This window comes from Arachis ipaensis, chromosome B07, assembly GCF_000816755.2.
Source record: "Arachis ipaensis cultivar K30076 chromosome B07, Araip1.1, whole genome shotgun sequence".
Classification (NCBI taxonomy): domain Eukaryota; kingdom Viridiplantae; phylum Streptophyta; class Magnoliopsida; order Fabales; family Fabaceae; genus Arachis; species Arachis ipaensis.
Window position 1 is genome coordinate 4,228,190 of NC_029791.2, and position 20,864 is coordinate 4,249,053.

The window sequence follows — 20,864 nt, forward strand, 5'->3', positions numbered from 1 at the left end:
ACTTTTATTAAACACAATCATAAAAAAGACATTTTTATTAGACACATCCACGAAGACACTTCCATAAAACACAATTATAAATAAGAGTTGGCAGAAGTTAGCAGATATGTTGTTGGTAACGTAGTGGGACCGTTAACTTATTAAGAAATTTCTTAGTAACAACTCTTGTTGCAAAAGTTTCTTGTATGCTTCTATGAGCCACACGGATGCGTGACACGACACGAACATAATACAGTTGTTAATTCATTTGAGATAACTCAACTATTTAAGGCATGTTACAGTTACATCATAGTCTTGAACCCTTTGTCAAGCATATAATAGTTCCTAGCTATAAATGAATTGTTAAGGTTCATTGAATGCAACTTGAAATGCTTAATCAGCAATCAGAGACAACAAATTAAAGTAGGTTGGGGTAATGTCTTAAAGAGTTTCACAAACTCCATGAAAATTATGCTTATGCTTCCACATAAATACTCCAACCAACTCCCTCAAATAATGGACAAAACTCAAAGCAAAACAGAACATACATACCACTTCATTTGATTTACATACAGGTAGAAGAACTCCTTACTAGTTTATCAAGCAACACTGAAGGAACTCGCGGCGTTCTCAACGAATCTTCTAGCTCCCTTGAACCACCTCTTGTCTCCGGCTTGAGCCTTACAGATGTATAGTTTTCCATCTTTAACGGTTGCTCTGATCAGTTGATGCTTGCCGCCTTCGTCTCCATCAGCAGTCCTTGTCAAGACAGATAGAAAGTAGTACTGTTTCCCATCAATCACTGCTGTTGAACTCTCTAAGATGTTAGCTGTGGCTACAACATTCGCGTCGAAACCACCCTGCTCAATCAAAGTCCATACTCACTTAATTTGCATTCTAAGAACATTAATTCGCAGCAGACTAAATGTGTTACAAGAACATACAAGTGTTTATTGTCACTTACCTCAGCTTGAGTCTCCCCAAAGAAAGCTTGTTTCCCAAGCAAGTAATCCACCTGCAAAGAACAAAAAAGACTGTCTTTTAGAATCCGAAATCATCATTCGTTTAACTAGAACTAGTTTTGATTTTTGAACAAGTTTACCTGAGAAAGGAACTCCTCAGGGGAACCATAGTCAGTGATGGATTTCTTATCAGTTGGAGTAACTGTGACAACCAAATTGCTGGTTGAATCAAAGTTGTCCTCATATCTAAGAATTTGACCCGGGTACTCGACCTCTTTGCTCGGGTTCCACTTTGAAGGGATCGAAATTTTGAATCCGTCGCCATTGTATACTAGGAAGTCTGTGTTAGTCTTTGGCTTTCCAAACACATTGGCTGCAAGAAAGCAAGCAAAACAATCAAAATTGATGCAAAAACTGCCAAAATCTACTTGCTCAAGCAATCAATTTCGTCGAATTCACTCATTGGTATACACCTAAACACTTCAACTTTTGAGATAATTTAATCTTTGGCATGATATTAGAGACTTAATAACCAATGGGTTTCAAGAATATTACTGATATCACTCCAATATCACTCAATTTTGTTTCATCTTAATGAAAAGTCATGATCATGCAAATGAGTATAGTTTCAAGTCATATCTAAAGACTATGAGTTGCTATCAGCCTAACACCACATATATAAATCATACACTAGTGAATTTTAAGTATATATTCTGCATTAACCATATAACATCACAAACTTTCTAGATAGATATCATTATGTTAAATAGCCACTGATCAACCATGCATATATGTATTTAACATCTCATAAAAGCTTTTACTATAGTACTGTAAACTATACCATGCATATATGAATCAAAGAAGAAAAAAAAACTATACCAGCTTCTCCATAGGCAGCATCAGCAGGTGAGACCTTAGAAGCAATAGCAGAAGAACCAATAAGAACAGTTAGAGCCAACCTACGAGACACTGAGGCTGAGGCATCATCATAATCCTGCTTCTGAGCCTTGCATACAACATGGTTTGGCTTTGTGCACACTACTTGGCGTTGTGATGAGGCTCTTGTTGAAGTTGTGAGTGCATGGTGGTGCAAAAAACATTGGGTGGAAGCCATTTTCTTTCTCACACACACACTCTAAGGAACTTGTTCTGTGCCAATGAGACTGAGAGTGTGGCTAGTTTTGGATTTGGAGACTGGTTCATTGATTGATTGGGATTGCCATGTTTTTTGGATTAGATTTCTGAGTTTGGATAAGGTGCTATAGGCTCTCATTGATGCCACGTGGCAACCCCTGTGGCCACATCATCAGGTTCAGCATTTGTTAGCTTCTCTAACTTTCAAGCACCTTCTAAACCAATCACTTTCTGGTTAGTGTAAATATTTGACCAAGAACACTTGTTCTTCCTTGGATACACACTAATTAAGATATATTTTGATTTGTTATTCCAGTATTGGTGTTTGGATGGAAAAAAATGGTGTTATATTTTTTATGGAAATATTGAATGTTATGTAATTCTACAATTTAGGAGATTTATAAATATATATGTAATATCAGTTAAATTTATGAAAGATTTAATAATAATAATAATAATCATCATCATCAATTCATCATCATCATCCAAATTTGAAGTTTTCACAAGAACATGTGATTTATTTATTTTGCACTGTTTTGTATTGATAACTTATACTGTCATATTTCCAACACATTATAGAACAACTTCAAATCACTACTCCCTAATTAAACTAAGAAAAATCTTTTTTTCTATTTTTGTTCTAACATTGGTTCTATTAGTAATTATTTTTTTTTTTTTTGTTCAATCAAGATCTATATGCTAATTATGAACTATATACTTGAATCAACAGTTTTTGAATGCAGAAAAGGATTTTCTTGCTCTCAGATCAAATAAGAATTTCTCTTTTTTCTTCCTCTCCTCTTGTTAGTAACTAAGATTAGGAGAAATTTATTGTATTACTCTCATTGAGATGGTTTAAGCTCTCTGTCAAGCATATAAAATTATAGCAGCTTATTGAAACTAAAATGCTTAATTAAGATTAAGATTAAGCTTCCATATACTTGAACTTCTTGGGGACAAAAAAGGGAGAGTTCAACAACAAAAAAACATACATAACACTTTAATAAGTTGGATTTACATACAGCATTTAGCATTAAGCATTAAGCATTTATAGCCCTCTCTACCAAGTTCTTAAGCAACACTGAAGGAACTCGCCGAGTCCTCAACGAATTTTCTAGCTCCCTTGAACCACCTCTTGTCTCCGGCTTGAGCCTTGCAGATGTATAATTTTCCGTCTTTAACAGTTGCCCTGATCAGCTGGTGCTTGCCGCCTTCGTCTCCATCGGCAGTCCTTGTCAAGACAGATAGAACATAGTATTGTTTACCATCAATCACTGGTGTTGCACTCTCTAAGATGTTAGCCGTGGCTACAACATTCGCGTCGAAACCACCCTGCTCGATCAAAGTTCATACTCACTTAGGATATGAAATCAAAGCAGACTAAATGTGTTCAAAGAACAAATAAGTGTTCATCACTTACCTCAGCCTGAGTTTCCCCAAAGAAAGCTTGCTTCCCAAGCAAGTAATCAACCTGCAAAGAACAAAAAAGACTTCGTCTTTTAGAATTCGAAATCATCATTCGTTTAAGTAGAAATCAATAGTACTAGTTTTGAACAAGTTTACCTGAGAAAGGAACTCCTCAGGGGAACCATAATCAGTGATGGATTTCTTATCAGTAGGAGTAACTGTGACAACCAAATTGCTGGTTGAATCAAAGTTGTCCTCATATCTAAGAATCTGACCGGGGTACTCGACCTCTTTGCTCGGATTCCACTTTGAAGGAATTGATAATTTGAATCCATCCCCAGTGTATGCTAGGAAGTCAGTGTTTGTCTTCGGCTTTCCAAACACATTGGCTGCAAGCAAAGTCAGAGATCAAAATCATTGTTATGATAATGGAAACTTGACAAATTAAACTGGTGTTTTAAGAGAATCATTGTTTGTCAACACCATTCTTTCAATATCCAATGATCACTCAATTCTGTTTCATGTTACAAAAGAGTAGAATTCACAATATTCAAAGGCATACTATGTCATTTCAGTTCAAAGTAAAGCAATTTCAAGTTCATTTGGGGTACTCAGAGAATTTACATGGCACTAAGGATCATAATCATACAAGAGACTAGGCTTTCAAGTTCATTTGGGATTAATTTGAATAGACTATTAACTATTCTTTGATGCAAAATACTCTATCAGTCTATCAATATAAAGTATCTTACACTATCAACTACTCCCTTTCATCAATCAGATGTAGAAACCAATTAACATCATAGACTTGTAACAACATTAAAATACATGATCAGATACTTACATCTATCAAAGTTAAAATCAGAAAATGGGCAATAGATATATACCAGCTTCTCCATAGGCAGCATCAGCAGGAGAGACCTTAGATGCAACAGCAGCAGCACCAATGAGAACAGTTAGAGCCAACCTACGAGACACTGAGACAGAAGCATCATCATGTGACTGCTTCTGAGCTTTGCATACAACTTGGTTTGGCTTTGTGCACACTAATTGGCGTTGTGATGAGGCTCTTGTTGGAGTAGTAAGTGCATGTTGGTGCAAGAAACATTGTGTTGAAGCCATTGTTTCTCTTTACTACTTTGCTCACACACTATACTTGTTAACTGCTACTAGCTAGAGCTATTAGAACTATGGAAGGAGTGTGTGGTAATGGAGATTGGATTTTGATGTGCTGAAATGTCACCAATGAGAGACAGGTTTGGATTAGATTCTTGATTATGTCGGATAAGGTCTTGTAGCTTCTGAGTGGTGCCACGTGGCAACTCAATTCTCATCTTTCTTGTGTTGCAGCCACAAGTTCTTGTATCATGCTTTTTTCTGCTGTGTAGGTTGACTCTATTAAATATGAAGCATCTTAAGATCTATTATGATGGATAGACACTCACACGGGACACGCTGACACGCGAATTTTAAAGTCTTAAATGACACGGAGACACGCATACATATAAAATATAAAGTATTTTTTAGAAGAATAATTAATCCTAAAAATAATAGCAAAAACAAAACAAGAAAAATTAAAAACTGTATATATTGTCTTATCTTTTCTCTCTATTTGTTATCTTCATTTTAACTTTTTTCATCTCCTGTTAAATGTTTAACGTCCAAATTAAATGGTGGTTCAAATAATATTGTTAAAAGATATAAATAAATTTTTAACTTTTTTTTTTTACGAAAGGCAAGTAAATCTCTTATCAAATTTAAATATAAATAGATCTTTAAGCTTTGTAAACGAAAAATATATAAACTCTTTCGTAGGGCTGATAATATGTACCTTATCTGCGGGTATTCAACCCGTTTGGATAGGGTTGTCTACCTTACTCGCTGCAGGTAGGGTATGGTGGTAGGGTACGGGTTTAGGGTATACCCTACTCTACTCTATCTGCATCCTTAATATATTATATAATATATATGTAAAAGTTATGTATGTAGTAAAGAAAGTAAATCTTGTACTCACAATCTTCTTCTTATAAAAACTTGAAATAATAACTAATTAATTGATGATCATATTATTTGTAATTTTATGTTGGATTTATTTAAAATTTTATTATTTTTAATTTTAATTTGAACTTAATTTTTTATTTTCTATTTTATTAATATGTATGAAATTTGAAATTGTTGAATTTTATATTTATTTGAAATTTTTTTTTGTTTCTGCGGATAAGGTCGGGTAGTGTAGGGTTTAAAACTTTAGGGTGCAGGTAGGATTAGAGTTGAGAGATTCTCAACCTACGGATAGGATATGATAGAGTTTTAACTTTTAAAAAAGATTTTAACCTGCGGGTAGGATTAGGATAGAGTCGAAACCCTACCCTACCCATTGCGAGCCCTACTCCTTCATACTAAATTTAAACCATTGTTAGAAGAATTTATGTATCACTTGTTTACAAAAATCAGAAACACACTTATAACAAAAAATAATAACAACAAAAAAACCTTATCCCACTAAGGTACAATTTGAATAAATAGCTTAATTAAGTTTTTTTTAAAAAAAATAATTTAAACAATAAATGGTTATATTAAAAGTAGCTTATAAATAAGTTATTTTATATTTGAGTTTTTAGTTCTAAAAGTATTTATCTTATAAAATTTGATAAAAAGTAATAGTATTATGAGAGAAGTCATTTTTTTTAACTTCTCTATAAGCTCCTAAATAACTTCTTAGAAAGCTGCAATTTTGTTTAGAAAATTGCACCAGACATTAATACTACTACTTTTCATAAGTCAAAAACTCAAAAAAGTAACTTTTGAAACTTCCCAAATGGGCCCTAAGTGAGGTCAACTAGATGAATCAAATAGCGCTATTAAACTCTATCATGTATCATGTCTATAGAGAGACTGTTTACATAATTACATGTAGATTTCGTTTGACTACCTCGTGGATGGTCTTCTTAGGTCTTCCTTTGCCTTTTATCCTTTCTCCATCTTCAATCTCATCTACTCTCTTCATTGGGTGCTCTATCGGTCTTCTTCTCACATGTCCAAACCACCTGAGATGCGATTCTACCATTTTTTTTACAATAGGTGCTACTCCAATTCTCTCTCTTATATATTTGTTATTTATTCTATCCAATCGCATATGACTACTCATCAATCTCAATATCTTCATCTCTGTCACACTTAACTTATGTTCGTGCTTCTTTTTTACCGCCCAACACTCTACCATAAAGCATAGCCGATTTGATAGAATTTACCTTTAAGTTTTAAAGGCATTTTTTTTGTCACGTATAAAACTAAACGCACTCTGCCATTTTGACTAACCTACTTGGATCTTATAATTTACATCATATTCAATATCTCTATTATCCTGTATGATGCACCCAAGATACTTAAAATTTTTAACTTTTCGTACGATATTTCTCCAATTTTTACCTTTGCATTAAAATTTTTTCTTCGGCGGTCGAACTTACATTTCATATATTTCATCTTACTACCCTTATATCTTAATTTAATGAAAAATTTATTATTTTTATGATAACATATCAAGGATTTATTCACCTTTTACTCTAATATTTTTCTTGTTAGATAAAAGCGAGAGTCAGATCCCATGATAATAGCAAGATTGAAGCTAAAAAGTTGTAGTTTATTACATAAAGTATAAGCGTGAAGAACTTGTCTGTATATGCATGCAAGTCTAATGAAATGAAAGGATCATCAGCGTTTCATTAACAAAGTTAATTACGTGCAAGTCATGATTGCCAAAACGTAATTATCTCTCTCTTGAAGGCACTTCTAATATTATATCAATACAATGTTCTTATAAGAAAAAAAAAATTACACTGCAGTTCAAGTTTATCTGTTTATGAAAACAATCTCTCCTTTGAGTCCTTTCTTTCTTTTTTTTTTTTTGGTTGCTCACGGTATCCCCCAATCCGACAGGTCAAGGACTAATCCGTCGCGGATCTGAACTCTATTTAAGGGTCTGCCGCTGGCCAATGGGTTGCTGCATGTACAAGACGAAATTCGAACCCCCTACACTTGCTTAAGTGGACGAGTGAGCTGACAACTCGACCAACCCAAGTTGATTGAATCCTTTATTTCTTATCCCTTACGGCATAATCAAACTCCGAGTTCTGTTTCCTTCAATTTTTGGTCAATAGTTGTGTCACTTGTTTTTTTTGGCCCAAATGGTTGTATCACTTTTTATTTTTTGGCCCAAATAGTTGTGTCATTTGTTCATAGTTGATTACCTCCTGGATCCATTCGGGTTACATGAAAATTAAAATTTGAGACAACAAAAAAAAAATTTGAGACAAAAAAAAAAGAAAAATTTAATGAAGGTAGTCTTCACTCTTCACACCCAAATTGAGAAAAATATATAGGGTTAGTCCATTTGTTGCTATTTTTGTCTTTTACTTGTTGGTTTAATACTCCTGATTTAATTTAGGTCTCTTCTATTGTGGTTAATATTTATTCATAAGATTTAAAAATAACGAAGTAGATTTCTTTTTATTTTATTTATAATTTTAGATAAGTTAGACAAAAATTTTGTAAGTACCAAAAACTCCACCTTTAATTTATGATATGATTACGATAATTGATATGAGAAAAGTTCTTCATTGAGAAAAGAATCTTGGCCATTAAAAAAATTTGAATAAATAGTTAAGATCAAAATTTTGTTACCTTTTTAATAATTATATTGTATTAAAAAATATAATTTGAAACTAAATTTATTCTTTCTAAACTTTTCTTCTTCTATTTCTCTCTAATTTAACATTTTTTTCTAAAGTTTCAATTGTTTTAATTACTTTTATTTAATTTTAAAATTTTACAAACGTGACTCATGTTAATTTTTTAAATAATTTTTGACATTAACATTAACACTTAATAAAATACTGATATAGACAATTAAATATCATACTAAATTCTGTAAAATTTTTCCTTTTAAAATACATAATACAACTTTATTTTTAAATTATTTTTTAGGTTCTAATATAATATTTAACGATCTATATTAACACTTTATTAATTTTTCTGTACCAAAAATTATCTCATAAATTAATATGAGTTACATTTGTAAACTTTAAAAATTAAATAAAAATAATTAAAATTTTAAAAGCTAAATTAAAATTTACATATAAATTCAACTATTAAATTGAGTACTAACTCGTAATTTGACATAACCTAAAATTATTTATGATCAAGGACCATTAAAATCCAATATTCTAGTTGGTTTTGAAGACAAAGCCTTGATAGTTGATATGAATATGATAGGATACGAACGTGGAAAATCTTATCATCTTTCAGAAGCATATCATGGCTTGGCCCACACCAAAAATCATCATCTGCCTTTCCGTCTTAATATATCCATTTATAACTTCTAATCAATTAGATTAAGAGATAAGCCTCAATGTAGTCCCTGAAGTTGCACTCGAGCCTCAAAGTAGTCCCTGAACTTAAAAGTTCCTCAGAGTCATCCCTGAACTTGCACTTCGGGACTTAAAGTGGTCCTTCCGGCCATTTCAGCACACGTGGCGCAACCGGAAAGCTTAGCTGGCAGCGTTGGTGACACGTGGGACTCACAACGGCTAGCTGATGTGGCAGAGTAAACTCTTCCGACTCAATTTGGTCCCTCAGGGTTAGTTAAAACCCTAATCTCCAAATTTGAAGGCCACATTGTTCACTCTGCTCTCTTCTCGTTGGTGCTGTGTTCTTCTCTTCTCCCTCTCTGAAACCCGCCGGTTATGGCTACCACGAGCAATGCAGCTGGGAGCTCGAACAACCCACGATCATTTGGAAGCATCATGAGGAGAATGAACAGAAATAGAGAAGCTCGTTTGCCAGAATGGTGTGCCTGCGGGTCGAGACCGGTGCTCCGGTGGTCAGGGACGGATTCTAATCCAGGGAGACCATTCCTGGGTTGCCCAAACTACAATGTAAGTGTTGTTGTTGTTGAATGCTGTATTGGAGGATATAAATTTTTCTGATTGAATTTTTTTTTATGTGCAGACCATTGGGAAGAAATGTTGTGGATTATTTTTGTGGGTTGATAAAGTTTTGGAAGATGCCATGCCATGTGATGATAGAACAAGATATTCAGTTGATGATGAAGAATGGAAGATGAAGATGGCTTGGAAATTTGGTAAATTAGAAGCTGAATTTAGGGTTCTAAAAATGGGGGGAATTTTGATGTTTGTGTTTATGCTGCTGATTGTAATTGGTGTTCTTGTATTAAAGCTGGATAGACAGCAGGGTCAACTGTATCTAGCAAAAAATAAATGACATGCATGTTATATGCATTCCTTGTTCATGTAGTTGTTCCTATCCTTTTGTTTGAAAGAAATGAAAATTAAGGTGTTTGATTATATGCATACTTCTATTCCTGGACTTCTTTTCAATGAAATAGAAATGGACAGCACTTGAACTAGTCTTAGATTTGTAACAGAGGATAATATATAAAGAAAAGGCTGAGAAAACTCAATTGAATAAAATCATAATTCATAATTCATATTCATATTGGTAATGTTTGATTCAAAAAAGGTATTATAGAGCCAAAACACCAGCAAAATAGATACAAAAAAACAGCCTGCTTTCCCTAAAATCCCCAACACTGGGACAATCTTTTAGACATTGTAAACAACATCAGCAAAATAGATACAAAAAAACAGCCTGCTTTTCCTAAAATCCCCAACACTGGGACAATGTTTTAAGCATTGTAAACAACTTCAGCAAAATAGATACAAAAAAACAGCTTGCTTTCCCTAAACATAATCATCTTAATCTTCATTTTTTGTGTCAGCACACGCATGCACACATGGCATCCCTAAACAACATTCACACAACAACGAAGACAACAATAGTAAGCCTACAACAAAGGTTGATAATGATAATAAGACTAAGACAATGAATTTAAAAAACAGTACCACTCAATTGCCAGAAACCACATGTGCAGAGCCTCTTTCCCAAGTCTACAACCATGTTGGTCGGCCAGCCATGTACTTCGAACTTCTCATAATCTGCGTCACCAGACCACATCGGGACCCAATTTTTTTATTCCTTCCGTATCTTTTCTAACCTGCTGCGTTGTATAGGAGGTAGAACTCCAGTGTTCGAATTCAGCTTCACCTTGTTCCTAGCTATCGATCTCATTGCATACATTCTGACTTCTTCCAAGAGTGTGATAATAGGCTTAGCTCTAGCATCTTTGATCCTGGAGTTGAAGACTTCACAGGCATTGTTGCAGATGTTATCTATTTTAGGTGCATTATTGAAGAATGCCCGGCTCCAAGAGTCTCTAGGCCACTTGTTCAAATACTCCCAGGCTTCCTTATTAACCCTTTCAATCTTTTTGATGATATCAAGGAAGCCATCTTGGCTAGTACACCTTGCACAATCCCAGAGTAGCCCTCTAAGCTGGAGATCTTTCCATTGCTTGTTGAAGTTCTTCCACAGATGCCAAACACAGAATCTGTGATGCACATCTGGAAAAACCTCCTTAACTGCATTTATAAGGCCCTGTTTCAGATACCAAAGAAGGGGTCAGATAGTTGTTATCGGGCAGCAAATCTGTCCCTACAGTTATATAAGTGACATCAAAATAGTCCCTAGACTTGTTCAAGTGACATCAAAGTAGTCCCTACACTTATGTAAGTGACATCAAACTAGTCCCTACACAGCACTGTTACAGAACATTATGCAGAACAGGATAAATGAGTAACAACAGATTGACAGAACATTATGCAGCATATAATCAGTCTAGGATTAATTTTGCATATATAAACAGCAGCCCAGTGTATTAACATCAGATAGATAACTACAATAGATAGATTGACACTAAATAACTTAGAATTCTTAAGTCACAACCACCTCTCCTAAGGCCCTGGTCAGTGAAGACTTGTTTAGTTCCAGATCACATTTAGTCTTAAAATATTGTGCAGCCTCGGAGTGTCTCAGATTCGGATATTTTCTTAGTTTCTTCACCAATTTGCAGGCTAGCCACTTCCTATTAGCTAGTCTGTTTTTGGTCTCTCTTGCACAGGTGTGGTCATCCATGAATGTCTTGATCTGCCAGCAGTTGTTCTCAGTATTGTTAGAGGCATACACAAGCCAATCACAACTCGCATCCTTACACACAGCTCTCATCCTCACGTTATCGTTCTTCTTAAACCAAATCCTTCTACCCTCTTGTATGCAATATTCACGCACAGCCTCTTTGAATTCCATTTTTGTAGTGAAAGTCATTCCAACCTCTAGCCTAAGCTCTCCAAACCTCCCTCCTTCTCTAAATGCAGGGAATACATCATCTGAATCAAATTCCTCCAACTCATCCTCAGAGTTTGGAGGAGTCTTCATTTCTTCCGAGTGCCATGAGTCTCCACCATCAGAGTCATTATAAGGATCATCCTGCACATCATGATGTTCAGAAGTTGGATTGCATGGTGTTGTGCTGGGAATTGGTTCAGCTGTGGCATTGGTGGTGAATTTTGGGGTGGGGATAATGGTTGGTATCAGCATCACCTCCTTGCCAGAAACCACTGGTTCTGCTTCCTCAATATACACAGGCTCAGATACTCCATGTTCGTAGTACACATGAATAACCCCCTTGTTCTGCTGAGCCAGGTAACACATCTCCATCAGTTCATTATCATCTGCTATTGCTCTTAAACCAGTTTGCATAGGCCGATTAGGCACCAGCCACCAACTTTGGCTAACCTTGTCATACCCAATTTTCTTGTGATAGTCTCGGACGAAGAATACATCCAGCGTGTCTGTATCAATATCCGGCAACTCACAAGTCTCTCCACCGTTGTAAGACATACTCCCATCGGCCTCTGTAATAAACGACCCTCCATGGTGAAATATAATCGTAATTAACGGATCACCCATCTGCCAATATTTAAAAAAAAATTAATTGATCACACCCAAAGAATGGATAGTGAATGGATAATGAATAATACATTTTTTGTCTTTGTTCCAACACCTATTATTATGTTGTGCTTTTCATGTTTTTTATTTCTAAAAGACATAAAATTTATAATTTATATTTTAATGTTTAAATTTAAAATACTAATAGATATGCCTTAAACAAGATGTATTAAAAATATATATAAAAAGAAAAAAGTTTTTCAAATCTCAGTTCAGTTAGCCTTGTCATTTAGGCTCACGCTTGGCTAACTACACTGAAAAAATATATAAACCCAAAACCAAAAATAACGGGGGCAGCAAAATAATATTTTAGATGCCATAACCATTAGAATGGATGCACAATTGTAGCATTACTTTATTAAGAAAATGGTTGCCAAAACCTAGGCAGTTGCCAAAGTAGAATAATTATTTTGATAAGAAATTACTTGTAGAATCTATCTGAATAAATCCGTAGAATTTCAGAAAAATATTCCAAAGACTTAGCAGTCAATATTTACAAAATTAATTTTTTTTAGATAGTCTGTACAAACTCAACCAAAAACCAAAAAAGAGCACACACCAACTATGAATCACATGATTTTATCAAATCACAATAATTACACTTTAAACCACAACAACTATGACACACAAAAGAGCACACACACACAAGATAAACCAACCACTCCTAACACTACTCATAGAACAGAATAATGTATACTATTATAAAGCGGCATACACTAATTTTATGATTACTTTTGCATATATTGGTGTATAAAGTGGCATGCTTCCAGAAATGAAAATTGAAAAGAAAAATTCATACACTAATTTTATGATTACTTTTGCATATTTTTAGTGATTTCTATGTTGTAACTATATACTTAAACTCACCATTTTTAGCTAAAAAACCACAATAAGAAGGATGACTTAGGAATGATGCAATGCCCAACCTGATATGGAGGTTGCAAAATTCTAAACCAAATAGGTACAAGTGTAGAATTGATATAAATTAACAAGGCAATTCAAACCCTGCTACATCAAACTTCAAAAAGTTAACCTTGGTCATTAAAGACAATCGACTACTATTATTGACATAATTTCTAATTATTATGGAATAAATTTTTTGGTTTAAAAAATCCGACTGAAAACTGTAAGGTGAAAATTATAAGTATTGAAAGTGCCAATCGCCACAGATTCTAGTGTTATTGATAAATGTTTACTTAGTTTTACATAGTTAAAATTGACTCTCATGCTTTCACCAGGTTCTTTCCTAATGGAGGTGCTAGCTTTAAGTCATGCGAATCATATGAGGCTGACTCATAGCTTATTATCAATTTAGCAGAGTATTTTTTACATTTTTAATAGAACTCACTTAACTTATCCAATTTAAAGATACTGTAAAAAAAAATTATTTATAACTTTTAATTTATGCATTATTTCTAAACTACCTATGAAATACGGACACTTTGAGGACACTTTGATGAGTTATCGTGTTCACGTGTCAGATACATTTTAGATACGACATCTACTGACACTCGTTCGACACGCGTGTCTCTGTGTCTTAATAAAAAATATAAAATTTTTCTCCGACTACTTTATACTTTATATATATGTGTGTCTCTGTATCATGTAAGATTTTAAAATTCACGTGTCGACGTGTCTGGTGTCGTGTCCTATATCCATATCATTGTGCATGTATCATAGTAAACTACCATTTTACGTGTAAAAGAATTAGAGAGAATAAATTTTAGTGAGATTCTTTCTCTTTCTAATTTGCTTAATTGAGATTTTTTCGTTCTCTAAATTTGATAATTTTACGTTAAACAAATTTGTATAATTATTTCTTCTACAAAAATGGTCTAAATTGATTTTTTTTTTAATATTTACTTTTTAAATAATCTTTTAGATATTCTAACGAAAAATTAAATGAATAAATAAAACTTTTGTTACTTATAAAAATGATCTATTTTATCAAATCAAAGTTTTTTTTAGAGAGCTAAAAGATTTTTTGGTATATTTTATCAAAAATTAAACCTTTCAAAGATAAAATGATAGTTTATTCATGTTATGTTGAGTGTTAAAAAAGGGCAATAATGCTGAAATTATAGTCAACTTGGTCAAAATGAGGCATTACCAAACCATAACCATTTTGATTTTTGAGAACAGTCAAACCAGTTTTTTTTTATTTTATTTTTTCTTTTTCTAAAAAGATGCCAAAATATCAAGATAGAAAGGAAGGTTGGTGTGGAGGTTCACGTGGAATTTGATATCAAGAATATTTAAAAAGCAGTAAAAGAAAGAAAAAAAGGTAGTTGCATAATTATTTATTTATTTCCTTTTTTCCTCACAACATTAATTAATTAATTACTATCATCTTTTGAAACTCATTTGTCAAAATAGTAATATTTCAAAGTTCAAAATGGCTTTTCCTTATTGTTATTATTATTAATTTATTATTTTATTTTTCACACCATTGTTCCTTCTGCTACAAAGCAAGTTCCATCACTTTCTCTCTCTTTCTCTTTCACTCTCACTTTCTCTGCAGTGCTACTCTGCGAATTTGCTTCAGCTTGCGTTTTGCTTACTCTGGTTTGTGCATGCCTTCAATTTTAGTTCTTACGATTTTTTCCGTTTTAAGCAGTGTGTGCGTGTGTGTTTGAAAATCTTCGTTCTGTTCTGAAAATGAAATCATTTGTTGGTGTTTTCAGCTTGTGGAATAAGCTTTGAATTCCATTGTTTATTTGATCCTTTCGTGAATCGTGATACGTTAAATGCGCTTTATGTTTCTGAATTTGGGGGTAGAAAATAAAAAAGAAAACTTTGGGGTACTTCCTTTTTTCTTTTTCTGCTTTCCTTTTTATGTATATTTATAATTTGTTATTATTTATTTTTTGACTTTTGTATCAATGATCTTGACTTGCCAACATTTCTCTGATTTTTTTTTTGGCTTACTTTTTGGTGTTTATTAATGTGTTTATGAATGTCTTGGGATTTCTGTTTATAACTGTTTGTGCCTTGAAATTTTGGAAATATGTTTAATAATAAGAAATCAGTTTCATGAAAACAAAGCTGTATTATTCAATGAGCTTGTAAACTCAAGGTTTTGCCTTGAAGTTTGACTTGGTGTGGGTGTGAGCTTTATGAATCTATATATAGCTTGAATTTAGCAATTAGATTATTAGATGATCTCCTCTTTTGTTATGGTTCAGAAAATATAATTGGATCTTTTTGCATTTGATTCCTGCACACTGGTTTCGTTATAGATGATGATAATTGAAGACATTTTCTTACTTCATGGAGTGATTTTGTCTATTGAATTTGAAAAAGTAAGAAATAGAAAAAGAGAAGAATAAAAGGTAGATGAATAATATGGAGGAAGAAAAGGATTTCTTCATATGGATTAAATAAGAATTTCTCTGATGATGATTCAATGATGTTAGGCAGAATTGCTATTTTGTACATTGATGGTCTTCTCTGTTCTTAGTAGCACAGGAAGAACAATGGCAGACAAGATCACTGCTGAAAAGCTTTTTAACACCCTTGTGGAAACAATGGCAGCAGAGAAGCCAAAATCTGTATCCTTCTTTGAGGAAGAGAAATCGAGCTCTGTGAGCTCCCAGTTCAATAGACTCTTTGGACGCCAGAAACCGTTGCACAATCTTTTAGGTGGCGGAAAATGTATGCTAGTTCTAGCCTATTTGCTGCTGTAAAATATACTTCATTCTAAAATATTTGTCACTTTGGGAATTCGGTACAGTAATAACTTAATGTATACAATATAAATTGTATCTTGACACATTGGATTATGTACCGAATTTCCAAGCCGAGGTATTCTGGGAAGGAGAGAGTACCATTGGCATTTCCTAGTCTTAACCTTTTTAATGTTATATTTTTCTTCAAATGATGCAGCTGCCGATGTCTTGTTATGGAGGAACAAGAAGATTTCCGCAAGTGTTTTAACTGCTGCAACAGCTATATGGGTGCTTTTCGAATGGCTTAACTATCACTTCTTAACTCTTTTATGTTTTGCTTTGGTTCTTGGAATGCTTGCACAGTTTCTTTGGACAAATGCTTCTGGTTTGATGAGCAGGTTATTCGAGCATGCTTTCATCTCTTCTTTTGCTGCACAGTTTTGTAATTAATTTATTATGCAACTTTAAAGCTTTAGGTAAGTATGCTTTGTTCTCTGTTGCTACAGGAAGCCGGCTAAAGTTCCTCGTTTTGTTCTCCCGGAAGATGTCTTCGTTAATATTGCAACTGCCATTGGTGTTGAGGTTAACCGTGGTTTGAGGGTTCTTCAAGATGTTGCATGTGGAGGAAACCTAAAGCAGTTTCTTCTGGTAGGGGTGCTTGCTTTCATTTTGTTATTTATAATCGACAATCGTGATTAAAAAGGATTTATTGTGATTAAAATCAACATATTATTGCCAGGTTGTATTCAGCTTGTGGGCTGGTGCTGTGATTGGAAGCTGGTGCAACTTTTTGACTGTCATCTATGTCGGTGAGACCTGCTTTCCTTCATCTGCTTATCGTTCGATGGCTCTTCTAATCAAATGCACTCACCAATCATCGTTATGTTTTTCTTAAACTATTGATGGAAAAATGTATTTACTTTTAAAGAATTCCCATTGAATGTTTTAAGCGAAAAGCACAAATAGTTGTTAGCATTTCTTGGATGGTAAAGCCAATTTATGCCTGTATGCTGAATACTATACTGACGATTAAAGCGACTGTAAACGGCATGGCATGGAATTTATGTTCTCTGCTGCTGTAAACTATTCCAAAACATTCTTAAACATTTGGTTGATTGTCTGTTGAGATGCTTGTTTGTGGAAATTCTTCAACATAATACAAGCACATAATCATGTATTTGGTTACTTACACTTTCGGATACACCAAGAGACAAACACAATCATACTGAAATTATTGATTTTTTCATTAACGATTCAGTTGCTTCAAGCCTAATCCCATTTTGGTACACCATGTTAACTGTTTTTAGATATTGTTCCATCAGGAACAGAGTTTTCTTGATATTTTTCATGTTATATTTATATATACTTCATTGCTAAAACTTGTGTTATATTATTCCCAAAGGTTTTGTTGCTGCACATACACTCCCAGTTCTGTATGAAAGATATGAAGATCAAGTTGACAACTTTGTGTATAAGGTCCTTGGTGAGATGAGAAATCACTATAGTAAGCTTGATGCTGGTTTACTTAGCAAGATCCCAAAGGGAAAGCTCAAAGGAAAGAAGTTTGAATGATTACATTCATTCTTATATGTAAAATGGTTTAGACCAAAAAAATTTATGCTTTAAGCTTTAGGCAGCGATTGATCTTCTTCCAGTGTAAATTCAAGTACATAAAAAAAGAAGATAAGTCTCTGATCTCTTTACTGTTTCCCTTGGAATATATTTGGTAACAATTTATTAATTTCCCAAATTTAATCTGATATTTTTTGTTGTTTTTAACTTGTTTCACATATTCAATAAACAAAATGAATTTTAATAAAGTAAACTTTTTTTTTGGTAAATTAATAAAGTAATATTATTAAATTATAGCTCTGCGTTCCTATATTGGGCCTACCTGGATTGGGCTCTAAACTGGAGTGGACTGGTTTGGTCTGGGTTGATAGCCCAAAAAAATTGGTTTGAGTTATAGATTTACTATGTTAAGATTAGACTTAGTTTCATGACAAAAAAAAATTTAAACTTAGTGTCTTGGGAAAAGTGTTACATGACCCACAAAACTTTAATTATCTGGAGTAATGATATCCAATTTTGTATGTATAACTTTTATAAAAATAACGTATGCATATAAAAAATTAGTCATCAAATTTGTTAATATATATTTGTGTAATGTGTATAAATATATATTTTATATGAGTGATTAATTTAGTGATTAATTTTTTATGTATATATAATATAATTGGTATTTTTATAACGTATATTATTTTGATATCAATATTCGGCGATGAATATGTGTTCTTATATTTTATTAACTAAAAAATAATTTAAATTAACAACAATTCCTTTTTAATTTGAGTGTTAGAAGTATATGGTATACTAAAAGTATTTTGGAATGAAATCAATATATCAAGTTAAGTTGGTAGTGGAATAAACCCTAACAGCAATACTCTATTAAATATAATATTATAATGAATTTCATTCTAATAATCTTTTTATGAAATTACTTTTTTGGAATAAACAAACAACAAATCATGCATTTAGGTCCACAAAAGCAAAAGATATGATTTGTTACTAAGGTGAAACTTGAGCTATACAATAGAATATTTGCAATCATGTCTCCCTTTATTAGAGCCACATATCCCTTTAATTGAAAAGTCATCGTCAATGAACAAGCACAAACTAGATACAAAGGCTACACATTCATCAAAGATAATCAATACATTTACTAAGAAATGGTCTTTATAAACTTCACAAAAAATTCAATTCCATTTGTATTGTCAACATCCAAAATCTATCTTATTGGCCTAACTTTCTATAACTGACTTAGGACCTATTTCTATTTGAGAAGCTTTAAAAGTAATTTTTTTTTAGTTTTTAACTTATAAAAGTAGTAGTATTAATGTTTTATGTAATTTTTAAACGACTTTTTTCATAATATTACTACTTTTTATCACATTTCTATAAAATAAATATTTTTAGAACTAAAAATTCAAATACAAAATAACTTATTTATAAGCTACTTTTAATATAATTATTTATTGTTTAAACTATTTTTTTAAAAGGAACTTAATTAAATTATTTGTCCAAATTGAGTCTTAGTATTGAAGGCTTAACTATTCCGAAACTTAGAGCTAATGGCAGAATTTGCTGTCTCACAAGGAGCTTCACAAGGGTTCGAAGTTCAGGAGGCTATAGAACTCATAATAGTAGTTGTGTGTGTGAATGTGTATGGATGTGTGGTGTAAAAGACAAAAAAAAAAAAAATTTAACTACTCCTACAAACATGTTGATATATTTAAATATGAGCTCTCAACAAACTCCTAAATAAAAGGATAAGATACCTGAAATAACTCATCTTTACTACTAATATACACATTTATTACCTCAAGTATTTTTTAATTTTAATCTACTTCAAATTTGTCTAAGACTCTTGTTAATTTAAGCATCAGATAACTTAAGTATCAAAATTTTTTACAGATACTACCCCACACTTCTTCACGAAAAACTTGGATGGCTTAATCTTTGTAGGAGAAGACACCAATCTTTTACCTAAAGGCGTCTAGATCTCAAGTTCAGGTCCAACTCACCCTAATTCTAAGTAAGTCTTAGAACAAATTCTTAAAAAATTTTAGTCCAACACTTTAATTTTCAACAAAAATTAATCACTAAATCAGTTGTTCTAAACTTTTTATTTCATTAGACAAATTCATTCTTACATCAAATTGTTTGTCCACATAAAAAAAATTGATCTGAGAGTTTCAAAAATTCTTTAAAATAGTTATGATGTCTTTATTAAATAACAATAGATACTAATTTGTTTATCCTTTTACTAAAATTTAATACAAAAAATGATTATTCAATAAAATAAAAAAATTAAGACTGGTTTAAAAATTTCATCAAAAGTGGTGTGGGGTAATTCCTAAAAAACCCTAACTCTATGTACCCTTTTCTTCTTTTCTCTAGTCATGGTCACATTTGGCCAAAAGCCTTCATGTAAGGATCTTTTAACCTTTGGTGTGTTCAATATACAATTACTACATACATTAATATTGATTCATTCATGTCAAAATTGTTTGGTATATGCATGGCATCCATGTGTAAGCATGTGAAAGGAACATCAAGGCGTGTGTTCAACCCTAAACAACACATGTTGAATGCATTTTTGCCTCAACAAGACATGAGCTATGCTCAATTCTTGGGCCCTCACTGCCCATTAGGGCAAAATGTATGGATACAATCCTCACCATGTCATCCTCCATTGCCTCCTAAAGAATGCTACCATTTGACAACAAAACAATACTCATTAAAGTGCCTCTATGCTAGTTTGTAAAGTTGCTACAAAAAAAGGCAAAACTTATCTTTCATAAAATCTAGAATATATTAAAAGGAGCTTGCTAGATTTTAAAAAATAATTATTTTAAGTATACACTAAAATTATATTAAGAATATATTTTAATTTTTTTGAAAATATTTTTCAACATTATAAAATGCTGTGTTTGAAGACTTCATGATCTCATCTTGAGACTTGAGTCAACTTATTATAATAGGTATAGTTTATTACAACAATGGTGGTCAGTTTCTCCATGCTTGAAGAAGTGAACAATTACCATCACTCTGAAACAACTCATCAATGGCGAAGAAGCTTTCACAACAATAATGGCGGTGATGACGACGATGACGACGACGACAATGGGGTTGATATAGCACCAGCAGCATAGTTTCTTTTTGGAAACCATACACATCAAAGATTATTATTGATCAGTAAGATTATAGAGAGAGTAGTGCATTCTGAATG

General features: G+C 32.8%; 3 protein-coding genes across 5 annotated transcripts; 1 reads left to right on the top strand and 2 right to left on the bottom strand.

Annotated features, from left to right (window-relative positions):
- On the bottom strand, window positions 290-2,161 carry LOC107608660 (oxygen-evolving enhancer protein 2, chloroplastic). Its single transcript, XM_016310381.2, has 4 exons — window positions 1,821-2,161; window positions 1,082-1,314; window positions 944-994; window positions 290-839 (listed from the first exon to the last, which is right to left on the bottom strand). The coding sequence occupies exons 1-4, from the start codon at window positions 2,053-2,055 to the stop codon at window positions 579-581; spliced, it is 780 nt and encodes a 259-aa protein (XP_016165867.1). The 5' UTR covers window positions 2,056-2,161; the 3' UTR covers window positions 290-578.
- Window positions 2,989-4,761, bottom strand: LOC107608659 (oxygen-evolving enhancer protein 2, chloroplastic). The gene is made up of 4 exons (XM_016310380.2): window positions 4,370-4,761; window positions 3,639-3,871; window positions 3,496-3,546; window positions 2,989-3,407 (listed from the first exon to the last, which is right to left on the bottom strand). Exons 1-4 carry the CDS (start codon window positions 4,602-4,604, stop codon window positions 3,147-3,149), a joined length of 780 nt encoding a protein of 259 aa, XP_016165866.1. The 5' UTR covers window positions 4,605-4,761; the 3' UTR covers window positions 2,989-3,146.
- Window positions 14,825-17,851, top strand: LOC107608658 (reticulon-like protein B8). 3 transcript variants are annotated; one of them, XM_016310378.2, is made up of 6 exons: window positions 14,825-14,969; window positions 15,868-16,058; window positions 16,290-16,470; window positions 16,579-16,720; window positions 16,812-16,881; window positions 17,475-17,851. In XM_016310378.2, exons 2-6 carry the CDS (start codon window positions 15,881-15,883, stop codon window positions 17,642-17,644), a joined length of 741 nt encoding a protein of 246 aa, XP_016165864.1. In that variant the 5' UTR covers window positions 14,825-14,969; window positions 15,868-15,880; the 3' UTR covers window positions 17,645-17,851. The 3 variants fall into 3 exon arrangements, with proteins under 3 accessions (XP_016165864.1, XP_016165863.1, XP_016165865.1); XM_016310377.2 differs by having other exon boundaries at window positions 14,830-14,969; window positions 15,865-16,058; XM_016310379.2 differs by having other exon boundaries at window positions 14,839-14,969; window positions 15,873-16,058.

Excerpts from the sequence above, each read along its gene's own strand:
- LOC107608660 (XM_016310381.2), bottom strand. The coding sequence starts at position 2,055 with ATGGCTTCCACCCAATGTTTTTTGCACCACCATGCACTCACAACTTCA. Across the intron at positions 1,315-1,820 it reads TGCTGCCTATGGAGAAGCTG|CCAATGTGTTTGGAAAGCCA; the intron begins GTATAGTTTTTT and ends GCTTTCTTGCAG. Across the intron at positions 840-943 it reads TTGGGGAGACTCAAGCTGAG|GGTGGTTTCGACGCGAATGT; the intron begins GTAAGTGACAAT and ends TTGATTGAGCAG.
- LOC107608659 (XM_016310380.2), bottom strand. The coding sequence starts at position 4,604 with ATGGCTTCAACACAATGTTTCTTGCACCAACATGCACTTACTACTCCA. Across the intron at positions 3,547-3,638 it reads CTGAGGAGTTCCTTTCTCAG|GTTGATTACTTGCTTGGGAA; the intron begins GTAAACTTGTTC and ends TGTTCTTTGCAG. Across the intron at positions 3,408-3,495 it reads TTGGGGAAACTCAGGCTGAG|GGTGGTTTCGACGCGAATGT; the intron begins GTAAGTGATGAA and ends TTGATCGAGCAG.
- LOC107608658 (XM_016310378.2), top strand. The coding sequence starts at position 15,881 with ATGGCAGACAAGATCACTGCTGAAAAGCTTTTTAACACCCTTGTGGAA. Across the intron at positions 16,721-16,811 it reads ACCTAAAGCAGTTTCTTCTG|GTTGTATTCAGCTTGTGGGC; the intron begins GTAGGGGTGCTT and ends TATTATTGCCAG. Across the intron at positions 16,882-17,474 it reads TTTGACTGTCATCTATGTCG|GTTTTGTTGCTGCACATACA; the intron begins GTGAGACCTGCT and ends TTATTCCCAAAG.